This window comes from Rhamphochromis sp. 'chilingali' (assembly GCF_963969265.1).
Source record: "Rhamphochromis sp. 'chilingali' genome assembly, chromosome: 4".
In the NCBI taxonomy this organism is placed as follows: domain Eukaryota; kingdom Metazoa; phylum Chordata; class Actinopteri; order Cichliformes; family Cichlidae; genus Rhamphochromis; species Rhamphochromis sp. 'chilingali'.
In genome coordinates, this window is record NC_137948.1 from 27,458,017 (window position 1) to 27,479,614 (window position 21,598).

The 21,598-nt window shown below is 39.5% G+C and overlaps 1 protein-coding gene across 7 annotated transcripts in view; it reads right to left on the bottom strand.

Annotated features, from left to right (window-relative positions):
• Nucleotides 1-20,803, bottom strand: part of lrba (LPS-responsive vesicle trafficking, beach and anchor containing) — a 172,739-nt gene extending 151,936 nt beyond the window's left edge. For all 7 annotated transcript variants that reach the window (XM_080880583.1, XM_080880587.1, XM_080880584.1 and 4 more), the window contains exon 1: nucleotides 19,892-20,803. In XM_080880583.1, the coding sequence (XP_080736709.1) occupies nucleotides 19,892-20,077 (186 nt within the window). In that variant the 5' untranslated portion in view covers nucleotides 20,078-20,803. The remainder of the gene's footprint in view (nucleotides 1-19,891) is intronic.
• Between the last annotated feature and the right edge of the window lie 795 nt (nucleotides 20,804-21,598).

Here is a 21,598-nt window from a genome sequence, read left to right on the forward strand (position 1 = left end):
CCAAAATATTGAGATTAAAAAAGGAAGAAGAGGTGGTCATATAAGACTCTTCCAAAGGGGGGGACCCATCACAACCTCCTACTGACCCTTACTGCAAATAAAGACGATACATACAGTGGGGCAAAAAAGTATTTAGTCAGCCACCGATTGTGCAAGTTCCCCCACTTAAAATGATGACAGAGGTCAGTAATTTGCAGCAGAGGTACACTTCAACTGTGAGAGACAGAATGTGAAAAAAAAAATCTATGAATTCACATGGTAGGATTTGTAAAGAATTTATTCGTAAATTAGGGTGGAAAATAAGTATTTGGTCACTGAGTTGCATCCCAAGAACACCATACCTACTGTGAAGCATGGGGGTGGAAACATCATGCTATGGGGCTGTTTTTCTGCCAAGGGGACAGGACGACTGATCCGTGTTAAGGACAGAATGAATGGGGCCATGTATCGTGAGATTTTGAGCCAAAACCTCCTTCCATCAGTGAGAACTTTGAAGATGAAACGAGGCTGGGTCTTCCAACATGACAATGATCCAAAACACACCGCCCGGGCAACAAAGGAGTGGCTCCGTAAGAAGCATTTGAAAGTCCTGGAGTGGCCTAGCCAGTCTCCAGACCTCAACCCCATAGAAAATCTGTGGCGGGAGTTGAAAGTCCGTGTTGCTCGGCGACAGCCCCAAAACATCACTGCTCTCGAGAAGATCTGCATGGAGGAATGGGCCAAAATACCAGCTACAGTGTGTGCAAACCTGGTAAAGACCTATAGTAAACGTTTGACCTCTGTTATTGCCAACAAAGGTTATGTTACAAAGTATTGAGTTGTATTTTTGTTATTGACCAAATACTTACTTTCCACCCTGATTTACAAATAAATTCTTTACAAATCCTACCATGTGGATTCATGGATTTTTTTTTTTCACATTCTGTCTCTCACAGTTGAAGTGTACCTCTGGTGCAAATTACTGACCTCTGTCATCATTTTAGGTGGGGGAACTTGCACAATCGGTGGCTGACTAAATACTTTTTTGCCCCACTGTATGGGTCAGAAAATGCATTACATTTACTGGTTCTTGATTTCGCAATCTTTTCACAATCCCTTTAAATTCAGTTAGCAAGAAATTGAGACTGAGCCTGAGGTCTGAGCTAAACAAAACGAATTTGTGAATCATTACAGGTAGCCATGTGATGCTGACGATGAGAAAAAGCAACAAATGATGACCATTTTGTACCACAGGGGAGGAAATTACCCGGCTAAAAGTAATAGGCACAAACAGTGATGTTGCCAAGTCATAGCTGCAGGGTGACGAGCCCCTCCATTGTGTCTGTGCATGACTATATCCATGCTCATGTTAATCCTTCATTTCTTGTGAAAGTTCAATTAAATTCTATGACTGAAAATGTTTGAATATAAAAAGAGTTGCATGGCTAAGATCAGAGAAAACAGAAAAAAAATTCCCAGACATTTATATGCTCATATCTAGCATCTCTGTAGATTGTCAGAGGGCTTGCATCCAGCTTTGAATTGCTTTGAACGGTCAGAACACGCACGCCCCATCTATCACTTGTTATTATCTGCCAGTTTTGATGCATAAGCTCTTAAGGACAAGCCTAGAGAGAGTGAGACCTGATCGGTATGACATTTGATTGATTCCACTGTGCAGCTAGCAGTCTAAGTACATCCCTAAATCTCATGTGTTGCAATACCTCACTACCAGAAAAAAAACATGTAAATGACTCAAGGCCAAGTTCAATTTGTCCTTTACAAGAGCACTAAATGCCAGATTGTTTTCAATCCATTTTAATGTAAATCAAGTCCAAATAAATAAATAAATAAAATACTCAAATGGGCTGTCAAGAGTAACCATGCTTTCACCACACACACACACACACACACACACACACACACACACGGCCTACTTTTTCAACAGCTCTCTTAAGTGGATCTATTTTAACAAGCTATCTTGTCAAACCAAATTTAGTTTAGCTTATTCTTCCATGAGAGCCCCCCACTGCATGACCCAAAACAAAGCATCTATCAAAGTGACCCGAAACATGATTTGTGATATGACAACATCTTATAATCCGGCGCTCTTCACTGCTGATAAACACTCACATTTCAAACATATTGATGTGAGATGTTGAAATAGCTCCAGCAGATAAGGAGGTCAACCAAATAATCTGTCCCACTCAAATCCCTCTAGCGCTAGCAGTGATACGGTGGAATGGGCTTCTGATGGAGGAGATGAGGCGAAATAGTGAGCCGAGGTCTTTGAAGGGGCTTGTGATACAAATTTTGGACACAGCAAATTTTAATTAATGTTATCAAGCCCTGTGACCTATAAATCTTCCAGCTTGCTTAAAAAAAAAAACAAAAAAACCAAGTCAAAACCAACTGTTGGTAACCACTTCATCACGCAAATCTTGGTCATATTAATTCACCAGCTGTTTGTCAGCTAGAAATAGAAAATGAAGGAATACACAACCCAAAGGTGTTCTATTGAATACAGGTCTGCAGACTGTGGAGTACAGTGAACTTGCTTTCATGTTCAATTAAGCAGTTGAATATGAGCTGAGCTTTGTGACATGGTGTATTATCCTGGTGGAAGCAGCCATCAGAAGATGAGTACCCTGGGGATGAATAGATGAACAGCAACAATACTCAAGTAGGCTGTGGTGTTTAAACAATTGGTAACAGTTGGTAATAAGGGCCTAAAGTTGCCAAGAAAACATCCACCACACCGTTATACCACCACCACCAGCCTAAACCATTGACACAAGGCAGGATGATCTAGTTATTGATACCATTAATGCAAAACTCTGAGCCTACAATTTGAAATCAAGACTCATCAGAGCAGGCAATGCTTTCCCTCCCAATCTTCTATTGTCCAATTATGGCGAGACCATGCAAACCGTAGCCTCAGTTATCAGCTGACAGAAGTGACACCTGGTTTGACCATTCTCCTCTGACACAACATGCCCAACAATTTTAAATCAAGAGAACTGCTGTCACTGAATATTTTTCTCTAGACAACCTGTTGTCTTACAACTTAGAGAAGGTTATCTGAGTAAATCCCATCAGTACCACCGGCACAAACAACCATGCCCTAATCAAAGTCATTCTGATGCTTGCTTTAAACTTCAGCAGCTCATCTTGACTGTGTCTACATGGCTAAATCAAACTAATAAAGTGGCCTGTGAGTGTATCTTGAAAGCAAAACCAGAGTTTGATGACAGCTGACAAAGTCACTGAATATTATCATTTGGCATTTCACATTATTGATAAGACCCAGCAAAAATCAGTTTTCTATAAAATCAAACTTTGCTGCTCAACATTCATGATCCAGGTGTCAGACATCAGACCCTCCCACCCCCACAATCCTGAGTTGGATAAATGGTTAAGAAAATTGATGTATGGATGGATGTTTACATTTATCTCCACTCATAATTATACTACAGCACATCCAAGTAAAAATGCACTGAATTGTACTAGTTTCACCATGCTGTAATAAGGCTTGTTATTACAGCTTCAGTATTGGAAAAGCTATTCACATACCACCCCATCAATATTCTGCCTTGTGCATGAGCCTGCCACTTTGCATTTTCTAAAACAGAAGTGGAGAGCAAAGTGGTGAAAATTATGCATGCAATGACCATGAAAACGGCGGTCCAATGATCACAGTGCAACATAACCTTTTAAAGTGGCTCACTCCATTCATCTTGTATGACAATTTGTTTTTCAAAATGTAATACATTGTTTTCCCGAGCCACAATGCTACCTTCAATACCATATGAGACGAACATGATGAGAGGCAGAGTGGAGAGGGAGGAGGGAGATATTTTAATAGCTGGATTTCTAAGAATATCTTCAGAAGTGCAGTCTGCCAAGCTTTTGTTTTTAACAACGGCTGGCATTCATTTTTACACTACAATAGGAGTGATGATGTCTTGGCTGTAGTTTGATTAACACATGATTTCTTTTGTTGCATCATTTATTTATCTAAGAACAGATTTACACAACATGCAGATGGAGTATAACGCACATGAACCTGCAGAGTTTTTGGATTATTTCATGCAATCACACAGCATTTATTTTTACTAAAACTATGTGCACACTGTGAAGGAATAAATGAAGCAGAAACCAAGACAAGAAAAGGGAACCCAAGCCTTAATTAGGACCATTACATCTGATTTAATAGACTGCAGATGAAATGTTGCTTTTACATATTTTACCTGCCGAGATTGTAAGGTGTGTGAAAGGTGGGTCCACAAAAAGCAAATCAACATTCCTGTATGAAACACTTTGTGCCATCGTCCTTTAAAAGATGCCACAAAAGATCTGATAAACTGCCATCAATTCTCATCAAAATATACTACCTGCCTCGAAATAGCCTACATGGAGGGGCGTGACTATGATCTGTAGTAGCTCTTTTCCACAATTGCACAGAAAGATAAATATAAGCACTTCAGTGATACTGTGAGAAGCTGGATTTTGACCTTTTCTCCTATTAAGCAAATACTCGTACACATCACATGAGTTGGTGAGCTATTCAAGTCCCCTGTTTAATGCTTGCACTATCTGGCAATCGAGTTCGAGTTGCAGGGTGGCTGCTATTGTCAACAAAAGGAAAAGGCTTGTCAGGAAATAGTCCTCATTAGTAATCAGACTTCTTGGTTTGGAGCAATCTCTTAGTTTTCATGGACAGCTCTGACCAACTAAACTCCTTTTGCTTCAGGAATAGATGTTCAACATCACAACAATAAAATCCTGCTTTGTACATCACATTTTAGGGGGAAAAATCCTTACATGGCTTCTGTTTGGAGCGGGTTATTGAGCTAATTCTGGGGGATAGGTGTTCTCTGCTACTGTGATGTGACTTCCATAAAAGCAGACATGGAAAGAATGATTCGATCAAACAAAAGTCAGGGAGGGAAAGTCAAAGTGTAGCAGCTTTGCTTGTGGTTTTAGTTTGAATAGCAGCCGTACAATAAGTTAAAAATAGCAGCTACAGGGCTGAAGAAGGAAAGAGATAAACATTAGTCATTACAGAGGAATTCCAGCCCGTTTTGATACATGGGGTGAAATCAAAATTTAAACACAAAGAAGCCTCCATTAATACATCTCTTTAACGGAAAAGGTGGGCTGTAAAGGGTTCCTTATAAACAAAATACTGATTTTTTCCTCATTCACTGAGGTACCAAAAGGTACCACACTTCAGACTAAAAACATAACTGTACTTTATTGTGCTTGAATAACAAAGCACACTTTTCCAATCACAGGTTTTTTGGTTTTTTTAAACACCTTCAAATCTGTTTTTTATGAACGTCCCATCAAAATAAAATTATATTTTCCAGCACTTTTGTACACAGATTGGGGAGCTTTGGAAACTTTAGATTTTTGAGTACCTTTGTAAGTGGCAAATTGAAGGTTAACATAACATGTCAATTTAAGCCTAAGAGCTCATAGTCATAGTAGTACAGTTACTGTATTGCAGCCACAGGCATATATTACCACCGAAGCAGCTTTATTATTTAGATTTTATTTATTGCAAGCTCCTGAATGTGACACCAACCTGCTAACCTAAGAAATTTGTACTCTGGTGCAAAGTCATAATGACAGCAGCTCTAGTATTGTGCATTTTGCTTTGTTATGTGAAAGAATATTAATGCAGCTTGATCCCAAATGCAAAGAATGGGCTATATGATCCATATCATTTCTGTTTGACCTTTTTAAAAAAAAAAAAAAAAAAAAAAAACCCCACACACACACACACACACACACACACACACACACACACACACACACACACACACACACACACACACACAAGATGTAAACAGATCCAGAATTCAAATTCTGTTCAAAAAGTTACTGGAAGGTTTTATCACCGTTTGAAATCTGGGAAATCCCACATGGGGAGGCAGGAAACCGTCTGCACCCTCCAGCATATCCCAACAAAGTTGCTCTACTCTAACGGACTTCCTGTAGTTTCCTCTGCATATCATAAAATTCTAGTCAACAAAGACCATGCATGAAGGCCACAGAAAATGGCACGATGCACATTTACCTGCAAGTAAATCATTGCCCAAGTGTGATTTAGTATTTCCATCCCGATTTAGAAGCACTCTTTTAGTATAGGAACTCAACAACTGTTTTGAAAGCCGTACGTTGTATTTGTATATGTGGTATTATGATTGAGTAGTAGTAAAGTAAACGTGAATTGTGGGGATAAACATTCAAAATCCTAAGTGGCAGCGTGGCCTTTAAAAGCAAGAGAGCTACATTTGTGTCAAGTCAACTCAAATTTATTTATTTTGAAGCACATTTAAAAAACAAAAACAAAAAAAAGATTAAAATTACATTAAAAAAGTAGAACAACAGATGAAAAAAAAATGTCTATCCATGTTTAATGTATAGACATTTGCCTCTGGGAATCCAAAGCTAACTGCTGAACCTTGATGACTTGAGTGCAGCTCAATAAAACAAAGTGATGTAAGATGTCAAACTGATAACCCCAGTGCGGTACCAGCATGAATACCCTCGACCTTTTAACATTTATTTCAGTGGTTTGAGAGCAGGTGCTGCCTTTCCGATCGTCCTATAGACCTTTGATGGCATCGCTCGACGTCTCAGCAGTCATCGTTTATGGGTTACTGCATCATTCTTCTGACATCTCAGAGAAAACTGTTTGATTTGGATTAAAGGCAGGGTGACTAACTTCATATTCATTGCTGCCCTCTTCCTTTTCCAGCAATAAAGTGAGAAAAAAAAGCAAAAGCAAAATTATTTACTCTTTAATTCTGGCAGAACTACTGGGAGAGTCCTCCCTCAGCCTTTCACCTAAATAAGTCGTTCAATAGAAGCTATGTGCACTCCACCTTTTCTAACAGTTTATAATACTACTCCCTGCCTACAGAGCCTAGAACATAAAGAAAACTAATCAAAAATGCCCACAAACCTCAATGAACTGAAGAAACACTGTAAGGAAGAGTGGGCGAAAGTTCCTCCACACAGAAGGTCACACAGGAAGTTATTAATCAGATGCTGATAAATGTGCTTCTACAAGCTGTTGAATCATGGGGTGTACTTAGTTTTTGCCCCCATACGCTGCATCTGCATTTTGGTTTAGTTTGTTTTAAATCAATTATGACATGGTGTAATATGTCATGTGTTGTTCTTCTTCAAAAGTTGTATTTAGAAAACCTAAAACTGAAAAGGGATATACTTTCCTTTTCACTGTAGAGCTGTGTGAACTTGACCTTTTGTTTTTGGGGTATAATTGAATTCTTTCTTCTGCTTTCGAATGGCCAAAATGTGTTTTGTTAGGTCACAGAGAACTTGATCTTCTCCTCCAAAATCAAATCGTTTCATTATGACGGTAAAGTAAACATTTGTGGAAAAAAGTTTGAGGAACGTCCTCCAGATCAGACTTATCACCCTGTGAAAATATTTGATGAATTGTGAAATAAAAATTATGACCAAGTTGACCCAGATCTATTTAGCAGCTTGTGATGTGTCGAATAAGAGTCCAAAACCTTTTCAAAACTAGAGTGTTTTCAAAGAGCTGATTGATGTGGTGAATAACACCCTGTTGAATCTTTCTAAAACATGCTGCTGGCTTCACATTTAAGATGGACATTGAAAAAAAAATAAAAATTTTATACAATTTTAATATTTTTCTTTTTGAAGTCTAAATCGCAGCAAAAAAAAATAAAACATTTCTGGCACAACTTCACCTGCTTCCAAGGTGCATGGAGAGGATGAAAGAATTCACAAAGTAGGAACTCCAGCAACACTTGAGGGAAGATTAACAACTTAAATAATTGACCAACGCGTTTCGGCTTGTGGCCTTCATCAGGGTCATAGTAAAACATTGTAAAAAAATTGCTTAAATACAAGACAGGAAACAGAAAAAGATTCAAATTAACCAGTCAAAACTTCATAGATAGGTCAGCTGACATATAATAGGTAGGTATTGGTTAATTGGCTAAGTCACGCCCAAGTAAATACCAGACTAGATCATTACTGATTATTCACATTTTGCTCAATGTTCAAGCCTTTTTGAAAATGGGGTTGTACAATAACCAGATTCATACAAGTTTCAATGTAACGCCTCCAAATTTTCAGTTAGTGCAGCCGCTTTGACTCCAGCAACCTACGCATTGTGGGTTAGCATGTAGGTATGCAATCACAAGGGTGCAATTTTGCTGGTAAAGTGAGCTTTAACTCAAAACTCAATTTCAACACACTGGTTTGAATACACAAGTATTACCTGGGTATTCTACACGTTAATACTTTGATCAGTAAAATAACCGGATAAGTAAAGTCTGAGGGAAAGCAGATGATCCCTTATGAAGGGTAGAATCATTCAATCATGCCCTTTACTAATGCAGAGGAACACGCCTCTAGTTACAGAGCGGCTTCAACTAGAGGAAGTGAATATATCACCAGTGTGTCTGTCTGAAGTGAAGCTGAATATCATTAATTATACTAACACTTTACCATAACGCTATGAACACTGTAAAGTGTCAAGAGTGTCAAGAAACCATCTGTTCTGTGCTTCTAAAACTACTGCACATAACAGACTTCAGGTTTCAATGTAGAAAACCTTTCTGAATCAGAATGACAGCTGACTTGGTCTGAATACAACAGTCAAGCAGCTGACACTGGGACACTTCTCCCCCCTTTCTTAGTTTTCAGCCTAGTCTGTTGCATTTACTCATGTAAAATATTAAGACATGCACTTTATCAACTTGATCTCAGATAGCTTCTGATAAATGTCTCTAAATATTTGCATAGAGTGCAGTAAAACTAAATTAATTTGAGCAATTTGCAAAGCAGTTTACAAAAGGTCAGGGAAAAAAGTTTAGTATTAATCTCTTATAACACTTTTACTGAAAAACAGTTATTGCTGTATGATGCAATTTCAATAGAAATAAAAAAAGTAACTTCTCATGCAATGCTGTGTCATACAAAACAGTTTGCCACATTTTCCACATTCTTAAGTCTATCACAGATATCCAAGGGCAGTTCATTTTCACATTATCTAAGGTTTACCTAAATTGCTAATCAACCTGCCCAAAAACAAAGGAAAAGGTAGACAGCAATGCTATGAAACACTAGAAAGAGAAAAAGCAAGAAAGAACATTTAGACATTAACATTTACATTACTTTCCCTTTAAATCTTTGCTCACACTATATTATGTTGTATCCAGCACATATTATGTTTTAACATTCACAACCCATCTAAGCATCTAGCACTGAAACTTGACTATCTGCCAAATAGTACTGCAATATCATCACTGTGAAAAGAAAGGTTAACACTGCTTGGCCAGAAGCTATAGCGTTCAAACATGTCATTTTAACTAGAACTTCAAGGTGCCAGCATTCAAAAAAGCACATGCTTTTCACATAACAATGCTTAATATAATAGTTAATTATCTCAGGTAGGTGCAACTCCTAGCTGGTCAATGTACAACTTTATTTTAACAACAGCTGACCTGAGCTGTTGTTAAGTCCACTATCATAATTGTCCTTCAAGTGACTTCCACTATTGTTACCATAAATGCTGGAACCAATAAAAATGATGAGTAGCCATTTTATCTTTATATCTCCTGAAGTCAATTGTTGATAGTCCTGCAGTCTCAATGCATAAAACACTTAATACTGTTACCCCTCTGAAAAAGAAAGCTATGACTCAGGAGGCCAGTCCCATGGTTCAATTCACACTTTAAAGCATCAAAGCATTTATAAAGAATTTCAGCCAGTCTGGGAAGATAAGCTAGAAGTGCACATTACTCACTGTTATTGGAAGGAAACAAAAAAAACAACATTTTTTAACAGGCCGAGACAGTCATAGTAACTCAGTTCAGCCTTTCATTGATTTAGCTGTCAGGACTGAGTCTTTCCAAACTGTCACAGATGTATCATCAAATGGAGCCGCTTTAGAATAAGACCAGATTTAGACTGTTTCTCTGTGAGTTAGCATTAACAATAAGTTGATTTAGACCATAAACGGGCCCCAAATGGATTTGACAAATCTTGAAGACATACCTTGCAGACAATACCTGATTGGAACTGAGATTACTCCAGCAATGACCCAAGGCATAGCTTCAAACTATGCAAGAACTATTCAGACAAATGCAATAAAATGCTACTCTGTCTGTCCATGTATCATAACGTATCATACCTCACAGCTACTGAGATGTTTGTTACATAAGGAGTACCTGTCAAACTGAGTGAAAGGCCTCATGAAGCATGTGGGGTAAAGTCTCCAAATAACCTCTGCAAGTTACCAGCTAGAATGTCAAAAGAATCTGGGTGTACTCTGCATCTCTGATCACCAGCGTTTCTTCACTGGCTCTCAGTTTAAAAAAATAAATAAATAAATAAAAAAAAATAAAAATAAAAAAAAAAATCACAAATAGCATTTAAAATCCTTTTCCTCATGTACATAGACTTTAATGAACAAGCTTGATAATATCTTAAGCTGATTCCACACATGAACTGAGAAAACTGTCAGAGGAATTGTCCAAAGCTCTCTCAGATGTAGGACACAGCAGGAGATAGTTCACATCAGCCATGCCCTCAGTACTGGAAATACTCTGTTTGGTTCAAGCGAGGGTGCTGCTGGGTAGCGTGATCATGAGAAAGGACACAAGACAACAGACGAACTAGGAAGTTTGTCGGTCAGAGACTGTTGAACATCCAGTCAAACCATGTCAGATGTTTTACATCCTGACATGTTTTTCCACTGGGTAATCTCTATAATACTATAATGCATGAAAACAGCTTTAAAGACTTATCATAATATCATCCTAGTAGAGCTCTTTGTAGTATAGTGCAGACTTCAAGAGTATCCAAATTAGGACGGCAGGCAAAGCTATCAGGATCCTGTGTTGTGGACAGACACCCTGCTCTACTTTAAACAAGCGGCCCAAAACTTCTCTTCGGGGCAAAAATTGCATAAAGATTAAATGAAACTTAAATGAAGTGACCCTAGCCATTTACTTAACGGTACAGTATTAATCTGTGTGCAAGAAAATACAAATGATAGCGGGCATAATTACCCCTGTGGCTCTTGGGCACAGTTTTATTATCAGCTTGTTGGTGTTTGAGAGCCTTCAACAGCGCCTGTTCCCAGTTTCCGCCATCATAACCATTAGCATCTTGACAAAATGCCTTTGTGAGCTGGCACAGTTACAGGCGAAACAATAAGTAGAGATGTAGGCCAAGTAGTAGGCTACACTACCCTGACCCTGTTTCTTAAAAGCAGGCAGTCACTGCAACAACCGCAAATGGCGAGAAATCTATGAGCAGTTAATCTTTTACTATTTGTTCAGCATTCTACATTTAAAAGCAAACCTAAACCAGAACAGTTTGGAGAATGGTACAAGTGACTCAGGTTTGAGTGAAAGAACAACACTCAAAGAATATTAATTTAACAGAAGTTGCAGGAAGACAAAAACCATTAATCAAAAATAATCAAATTAATAACGCAAGTTTTTCTTTTGGTTTCCTGGAATGTTTGTTCTCTGACAATAATTGGAAACTTTAAAACTAACTTTCAGTTAAAAAACATATGCGATTACATCTAGACTACTGTGTGTGCAACAAGACTTTAAGTTGGATGTGTTGCCTGCTTGATAAATGTATTCTAGCCACACTTTGCCAATTGTGCATACGAGCTGATTAGTTTACAAATAAACTTGCAGAATGTAGTAATTCTAATAATTGGAATTGTGCTCACTGAAGTAAAACTTGTATAAACAATAAAGCTAATTGGTTATTCACTGCTGTGTGTTACAAGTCTACATTTGGTGGTCGCCTGAAATCTAAGTTTTCTCACTTACAAAGAAATGAACAGTCTCTAATTTTTTGGTAGTTTCATTTTAATACACAGAGAGAATATCAACCAAAAATCCAGAAACAAACCCCACATTTCATTAAAATTAAATATTGCTTTTAGTGTCATTGAGTAGAATGAGTATTTGATACCCTACCAACCAGAATTTTGACTCCCACAGATTGTTTGTGGGCACACAAATTACAATGAATCAATTACAGATACTCCCAACTTCAACTAGTTGTGTGTATATAACACACGCGTCCACAGAATCAATTTCTTCCATTACAACTTCTCCACCACCATAGGTGAGACCAAAGAGCTGTCAAAGGATGTCAGGAACAAGATTATAGACCTGCACAAGGCTACATGTGCTAAAAGACCATCTGCAAGAAGCTTGGTGAGAAAGTGACAATGCTGGTGTGAATATTTGGAAAGGGAAGAAATATAACGCACTTAGAAACGCAGTCTCCAACAACACCATTAGCAACACACTATACAATAAGGTCCAACCGTTCAAGAAAGAACTTGTACAGGTCCAACTTAAGTTTCCCAGTGAACATCTAAATGATTCAGAGAAGGCTTGGGAGAAAGTGCTGTGTCCAGATAAAAATCAAGCTATTTGGCATCAACTCAACCTGTCGTGTTTGACGGAAGAGAAATGCTGAGTATGACCCAAAGAACACCATCCCTACAGTCAAGCATGGAGGTGGAAGCATTATGCTTTGGGGCTGTTTTTCTTCTAACGATACATGAAAACTTGAAGGTACATAAAGGGCAGGGCTATGTAATGTAAAACCTTAGACTTCCTGCCCTCAGCCAGAACACTGAAGATGACTCATGGATTGGTTATCCAACATGGCAGTAACCTGAAACATGCCACTAAGGCAACAAAGGAGTGGCTAAAGAAGAAGGACATTAAGGTCATGGACTGGGTCACTCAAGTACATGTATTGCTTGAGGATCAAATACTTTTTTCACTCAATGACATTTAAATGAATTTATAACTTTTCTGTAATATGTTTTCTTTTTTTCCTGGACTTTTGTTTGATATTTTCTCTCTCTGCATTAAAAGGAAACCATCAGAAAAAATAGAGACTGGCTTTTCTTTGTAAGTGAGCAAGCATACAAATTCAGCAGGGAACAAAGTAATTATTTTCCCCACTGTACTCCAGAGGTAGTTACCACTAAACTGTCATGTGGAACAAGTTTCCCTAACCACACTCCTGAAGTAGGATGTGACACCAGGCAACTGTTCCCACCCAGTGCTTATCAACGCTCCCATTAAATCTTTTTAAAGCAAAAACAGGAAAAACAAAGCACACTTCTCAGAGATATTTCATGTAACTACAGTGTCCCAAAATACTATATCTCAAGCTTTTAACGGTCTCTAAATTCTTGTTATGCAAGACATTATATCTCTCCGATGACACGCATCTCTTTCAAACCCTGTTAAATCCTGAGGCCATCTGCCTATTTGTCAACAAACAGCAGACAATGAGGCATGATGGGTGCATTATCTGACCTGCTCCAGGGCTAAATAAAGACACTGCATAAAGAAGGAGAAAACAGGCATTCCAGTTGTGGCTTTTTAAACCCACTTACACCTATAGCTCATCCAGACCAGCTAATCCTGTTTACCCTCAAGAAAACTCACTGTGGTGATTTCACTGTTATTTCTATGAAAAAGACATGACTGCCAAAATGGTGCAACGAACACAAATGCCCTCTTTTGTTTAGGGAAACAAAAAGACCATTTACGGAAACAATGAGCACTGAATATTATTCTGAAAATAAAATAAACAGACAGTCATGCTGACAGTCAACAGTCCTATACCACTTCGGACTACCTTCAGATACAGTGATGCAAGAAGAAAGAGGTGTGACCCTGAAATTGGGCTGATGCGACAGATAATTGAGAGAAGCAGATAGCATTTCATTCATGTGTCAGATTAAAGGGCTCTTTGTTACTGCCAGAGAGGGCAAAGCATGCCTGGAGAGAGCACAAGCATCGCCCTCACTCTTACAGCTTTTGTGCCAGACTGCTTGCAAATGAAGGGAGAATGTGTGTGTGCTTGTGGGCAACATATGCACACAAGCAGTGAATTATGAAAAAGAAAAAAAGAAAAAAAGACTCAAGTGTTCATATTAACACTTGTCTACCATCTTGGGGATTATCTTATTGCAACCATCGCTAGTTTCTAGTCAGGGCAAAAATAGCCTGTATCTGCTGATAAGAATAAAGCTACTAAACTCAATTTCACAGTTTTAAAGCGTGACACATAATAATTCCACAGAACAACTACTTTTCGGGAAGTAATAAGGGTCCCAGGCAGCCTATTTAAAGAAATAAAAAGGGAAGATGCAAGTTTAGAACAATTAATTTCACTTATGACAGCCTATCTCAAAGGAGGATCCTCTGTGTCAACATCAGTCCCACAGATGATAAAGTGGGCAACAAGGCACTATCAAACACAAACTGCACATGCTCAGAAGCACAAAGACAAAGAAAGAGACCTTAAAATATCACTGAAGAAACAGAATAAAACTGATTTGCCTCGTTGACACAACTAGAAATACAGAATGCCTGGAAAACAGTAGCCTCATAGAAGGGAAATTAAATGCAAGTAGATATCATAAAAAAGGATAAAGACATGCCCAAAAAGAGGCCATCTAAGCTATAGCTACAGCTAAATACAGATTTAATACATAGTGTTGCAGCAGGTAGTTCAAATACAGTGGCTCAAGACAAACTGAAGCACATGGACAGACAAATTCCAACACTCCACATTTTAACATTTGAAAAAATGAAATGAGAAACGTCAACTTTATGAATGAAATTATGATTTTACTATACGCCATCTTCCAGAAAGCCCTGTAGCATAACAAGATCACTTTGGTTAATGAAGCCCTGTGGCACAGACTGCATTTTCAGATACATGAATAAACCTATCCCATATTTAATAAATCATAACTAAATAGAAACATCACAGAGTTTTATTTGTGGCTTCTTCTGCTACGAGCCTTCAGGCTGTAGTTCTTTGTGATAAACACAAATACTTTGATGTGATGCATCATTTTCATAAAGGAAATCAAAACTAACACTTAAATGATCATAGCCAGTGTATTCATATAGTTGTGGGCTGCATAGCTGTCTGCCATCGGCTCTATGACCTTGTATTCAGGTAATGCCGCCGTTACATTCCACCCATCTCCTGTGTCACCTAACAGAGGAGCCATGATTCCAGCTCAGCCTGGCTCCTCTTCACAGAGCGTCACATTAGTCAGTGCTTTATTGGGCCTAGGAGATTACCTACCCTATGTAAGGCAGCGGTATACCTCTTTCATTCTCTTATATTGGGATAACCGCAAGAGCCCCGACGTCCCACTGCTTCATTTTAAAGTGCCCATGTATTAACAGTATTTACACCCTCTGAGATGTCCATTAAACACAATAAACCCTAATGAAGGAATACTGATGTTGCCTAATTGCAGCCTTTTATTTCCTCATTTATTTCTATCCTATGTAGCAACATGTAATTATGTGTGATTATGCATTACAAGGCTGTCTTTGCAAATCTACAATAAAGTCTGCTAACTAAAAGAGAATTACATCAGCAGACAGATACAGACAGTAACGTTTATTACTGGCTCAACTGAGAATTAACACCCCAGTCTGCAGCTCTTTCCAGCTTTCAGCACACTATTTCAGTTAGCCAGAACAAAAACAAAACAGTGGCACTTCCTCTAAAGCTGTGGGCAGCCACTTAAAGCACAAGGGCGCAAACAAACCGATTCTACACTACCTGCCTTAAAAAGGGGGGAAACAAGTGTAAACGAGTGACTACTAGACAAAGTCAAACATTTACTCAAGCCCAAGAGACCCACACATTTTCCCCCTCAAAAGTTGGCATGGGGTTAAAACACCAGTGACCATTGGACTTAACATTTTGACAGAAAGCCAGATATCAATATCTCAGACTTGCTAAATGTTGAACTTTGTTCACCAATTCATCTGTGTTTCAAGAAGTGCCATGTATAATCTGTAATCTAGTGGGATGAAAACTGTAACTCAGCTTCCCTTTGTCCTAACCAGTGTGGTTTGGGGATTGTTTGGTTTTTTAAGCCCACTGATTGGCCAATAGAGCAGGCTGTAACACTTTGGCAATAATTAGTTTCACTTCGTTTTAAAGAAATATTCATTACTTTTGTTTTAATAGTTAAAAGGTTAGAAAACATTATTTAAAAAAAAAAAAAAAAAAAGCTCAACTATCAATTTGTGTGGCCTGTTGTCATAATGTGCACAAATCATGTTGTACACCCAATAACATCTTGACACAAGTGCTTTCAGTTTCTCTGGCTCCATTCAGGGTGGGTGCTGCTATGCTTTAGACATGCAAAACAAACAACAACAACAACAACTACAAAAAACGTGGACACCTGTTGAACCATTATGAACATGTATGATCAAGAGTAATAAGCACATAAAGACATAGTAAAAAGAAAGTATGCCATCTTTCAGGTCTGTGTCTTTATATATCAGGATATAACAAAAAAATTTCTGTTCCTTAGTGGGTCCGCTAAAGAACAGAGCTACTATTTAATTCCTGCTAATCACTGATAACCTCTATAAAAGCAGACGTTTTGGTAGTTTGTTGGTCTGGAGCATTCAGCTGTGTGTTATCACAATGCCAAGGAGCAAAGACATCCACAGTGATCTCAGAGAAGAAGAATTGTTGCTGCCCATCAACCTGCAAAGTCTAATAAGGTCATTTCCAAATGATATGAAGTAATTCTGCAATGGGAAATATTATTGACAAGTACAAAACATTCAAGACTGTTTCCAGTGTTCCCGGGAATAGAAATCCCAGTAAATTGACCCCAAGGTCAAACATTATGCTGCTTTTGGTTTCTACCTTATTCAGAAGGGGTAGCAACAGCAGGTAGCGCTGCATATTTAAGTTAACAGTTTAAATCCCAGAAAGTTGATTCTGTTTTAGTGGGAGGGAAGTCTCATCAATCAAGTTTCCTGACATCTTCACTCCCAGCTGAACATCAAGTCCAAGTGTGACTGGGAATATGATCCCAAACACAGCCTCAGATCTACAAGCAGAATGGCTGAAAAAGAAAACAATCAAGGTGCTACAATGTCCCAGTCAAAGTCCAGACCTCAACGCAATGGAAATGCTGCAGCAGGACTTTTAAAAGAGCTGTGTATAAACAAATGCCTGCAAAACTCAATGAACTGAAGCAACGCTGTAAAGAATAGAGGGACAAAATTCCTCCACAGTGATGTGAGAGACTGAAAGTCATACAGAGAATCATTTCTTCAAGTTATTGCTGCTAAATATGATTGTACAAGCTACGCAGCTCTTCATTCACCGCTAAGCATTTTGACTTAGCTTTTGTTAAATAAATAATGACGTGGTGAAATGTGTCGAGTCTTGTTGTTCATCAGAGGTTGTATTTAAATTATTTTAAAACCTGGTAAGAACCAGATTATTTTTTAACTACGTCTCAATACATAAAAACTTAGAATTCCCATATTCTTTCTTTACCATAAGTGTGAAAGCCACTGCAGAGGTAATCCGTTTGAAGCGAAAATATGCCTTTTTTTGCACATTGTTCCTCTGGCTGTGTGCAAACTTGTGTATTTGATGCAGACTCTGGAAAAATAAAAACTTGCCATACTCAGATCCAAGAAAATAAAGAAACAAAACATGTTTATGCTGTGAAATTCATCCCTTGTATTACACCAGTGCTGCTTTAAACAGATTGAATTTGTTAGCCAAGACAGGTCCAATGAGCCATGACAGGGCAAGACTTCATAGGACCAAAATATATAAAAAAAAAAAAACTGTCTCTGAATACAGATATTGTACTCTGCCACACAGATTACGGTTTGTTTGTTTTTTTTTCCCTTTCCTCTATTTAAAAGTAAACTTGAATACCGGATTATGTATCAACAGTTCAGCTGTTGCACTGACAAAAGTTCAGCTCTCTATTCTCTGGCCTGCTCATCTTTACTTTCACTTTTAACTGACAGCTATATACCCCTTGAACCTTGTATCGAGATAGCGTGAAGCAGATCGACCAACGGGGGGGGGGGGGGGGGACAAAACAGCGTAACACTCAGACTGTGACTGTGTGAAGCAAACTCTTCTTTGCCCCCATCTATAGCAAATTCCTGACTCCAGGCACAAACAGGGCCGGCACATGAGCCCGTTTTTCTAAAAACAACTGAATAGTGGCATTTATAACCCAAGCCCACGTGCTGCGAGTCATCACAATCACTGCTGATGAGTTGTGACACAGAGAGACAATACTCTTGGGGAAACCATGTAGTATTTAATCAATGTAGGGCTCTGGCAGATACTACCAAAGAGAAAACTATGACCACTGTGATAAATCAGACTATCATGTGGAAAGCTGTAGAATGTTGTAAGCATAATGAAATGCACAGCACCTCCTGAAAAATGACACTGTCCATGATAAAAATGCAGTCCAGAAGAGCTGCAGTGAGACAGAGGAGCCTGTACAGATCATATTTGTACAATGATGGCTTTCTCAGCTTAAAGGGGAAAAAAACACACACACACAAAAAAACAATTGTACATATAGTCACTGGAAGCTGCTACTAAAAACAATACTTCCCCGTGATACTGCATTTACATTGTCTGCTTTTCCAGTCAGCGGTCCTCGCTTGCAATCACATGTCTGTCTAAAATTAATAATAGCAACAGACAGACAAGACTGGACACAAAAAATAAAGAAATAAATGAGGAAAAAGCGAAAAAAAAAAAAGCTTTGCTTTTGCAGCATCCTGGTGACACTACAAACGTGTCCAATCAAAGTAGGTCAGTGTAACATGGGTCAGTATAAGAGTGGAAAGACAAGTTAACTGATCGCTTTTTGTCTGAAAGGCATTTAATCATCATCTGCTTTGTTAATCAATTCACCGCTTAGTTTTTCTTCTTGGTTAAATGAAGTTTTCAGGCTCTCAGCTGTGCTGATATTTAGCTGATGGGATAGTTTGTGTTTAGTAGTGCTTACAAATATCTCGCCATGAGTCAGACATCTACTTGCAGTTCATTAGCCTCCTCTGTGGGGGTTGGCGTTGGGAGTAAACTATACTATATGACTATAGGCGAGCCTCCCCTATCTAAAGGATTCCATTGTTGTACCACTGTGACAAAGCAGTTTTGCAGGTTCTACCTTCACGTCTCCTCCCTCTCCCTTCCTCCCACACCTCACCAGTGAAAGCTGCAGTTGAGCATGCTCCCATTCATCACGGTAAGTTTCCTTGTTACTGGTAGTTTCATTCATTCTCATGCAGACACCGCAAAGTCACTTTGTGAAAAGCTTTGAGGCAGGCGAGGGCTATCAGTACTGCAGACAGGCCAAGCTGGGGTACATGCTTTAAGGTGGCCAACAGGTAACAGACAGATAAGGCACCCAGTATGACTGACCTGGATATGTCACACACTCTCTCACACACACACACACACACAAAAAAGCACTGACTGATTTGCTGCTGCCGCAGTATTTTCTCTGCCACGATTATTCTCACATTGGTCATCATGTCATGTTCAATAACAACCTTAGCAACATGTTTTTAACACTGATAATTACATGTGTACATGCAGGGGCCCAATAAGACAACAGAACAATGCAGCATAAGAAACTGTATGACATGCATGTCTAAATAATGAGAACCTGCTCTGATGAGCCCAATCACTCCAGCTATCTGTAAACAACAAACCAACAATATACCATTTAATTTACAGGGCCACATGGATAATAAGGGTTCATTAGAGAGAGAGGTCCTATAGCTGTGACTCACTGCAGTTTCCAGTGTAGGCTGCTTGCCTTTAAGTCAATATGGCCACACTTAGTAGAAAGTATCGATTTTGTCAGTGCTGACAGACGATCAACGCCTTTCTTTTATGCAAATATGGGTGTAAGCCAGACTTTCCCAAAGATTCACAGCCAGTACCACAGCGTGACAGTGCTATCTATGGCCTATTCTGAGCCCCATAATCAGCTTACCAGGTTGAACACCGTCTCCACAATGTCTCGGTTGGAAACTTCCCCAACTTCCACCAGGCCGGTGAGCACGGCGAATTTCATTCTTATCCCCCTGATAGGCACTCCGGGGTTGAGCCCCACGGCGCCAGGTCGCCCGTCCTTCCCTTCACCTGGCGGTGCAGCGCCCGCTGTCTCCTCGCTAGCCATTGCTAAGGAAGCGGACGGGACAGGTGGCGTTCACAGGTAAGGCACCTGTTCACCTCCAATGGTGACAGTGGAGCCGATGTCAGAAGAGGGAAATAAGGGGGAGGGGGGTTTATCTCCCCTTCAGCTGAGTTGTTGACAGTCTATAGGCACATAAGCAAGACGTTTCCCTCCCATCCAAAAACAGCCTCGAAAGTGGGTAAAAAAAAACAAAAACGAGAGAATTTGATGACCGCTGACACCGCGAGGCTGGAAATGTCAGTGCTCCTCTCCACGGTGAACTACTCCTCTGCCCTGTAACTTGATGCCACACGGAGGGTTTTACACTGTTAAAAGCCGTGGAAAGTGTGGTGCAGGTAACAAGGGGAGAAGCAGGTGAAGAAGAGTTCGCCCTTTTACCTGTGTCCTCCCGTGCTCCTGTGCACAAACGGCAAGCGAGGATACTTTAATATCTCCGCACAGCAGTGGAAGTTGCTATTGTCACTGAGTCCACTCACTTGACAGGTAGCGCTTGGCATAATAATAAAAAAAACTCAAACTGAATGGAAGCAAGTCCGCCAACAGCTCCGGAGAAAGCCGACAAAGAGCTGAGGTCCGCTCGGTGACCCCCTCCTCCTCCTCGGGAAACTCCGCACACTTGGCTAAATGGCAACGTTGACCCAGCTGCGCTGCATTTGCTTCCTGATCTACCCCGGTAGCTTCAGCTCGTCACCGCCATGACAGTATAGCCCTTGAGTGAGTGGCGCATGCGCAGTACACAACTGGGGACTGTTAAGCTCAGTGGCAGGTGTGCAGCTCAGGTGGTTTTCTGGCTCCGTGCACAGGGACTGCGTTCAAATCAACAGCGTGTGAACTGAGTTACTGCGAAACGTTAACGGTTTGAGCCCTGCCGCTTAGAAGTCCTCTCTAAACAGGCTCCACACAACAAAACTCGCGATTTCACAGTCTCTCTACACGCACACCACATCATTAACATCAGTAACACAAGGAGGCAAAATAAAATGCACAACAGTAGTCCGCTAACCTCAGCGAGAGAGCTACATTATCACCGTTCAAGCAATGCCAGCTAAAATTAATGTGGGACTATAAGCTTGGAAATTTTGCGTCTGAGCTGTGTCTGTCGCACAGTATGCATATTTACACATTACAGGTTATTGAAAGTGTCTTTGTTCCGTTTTCGGGAAAAGCAGCTTGCTACCCTAACCTCAGGACAATGCACATGTCACGTGAACCCAATGTAAACTACAATGCTGAAGGGAGGACGTATAATAGTAAGCAGATAATGCTGCACTTTAATATTTCAAAAAGTTACACAGACCATGGGGCTGTTTATGATAATCCAGGTTTGACTGTATGCTGTGTATCAGCATGCATATAAACCTCAGGGGGATATATTTCAAATACTGCACTTGAAATGTGGCTTTATTTTGAACATGTTAAAAACATAAGGAAAAGAATAATCACAATGTATAACTTTACATGTTGAAAAGGGAGCAGAAATAAGTCTAATTCTATTAAATCCCA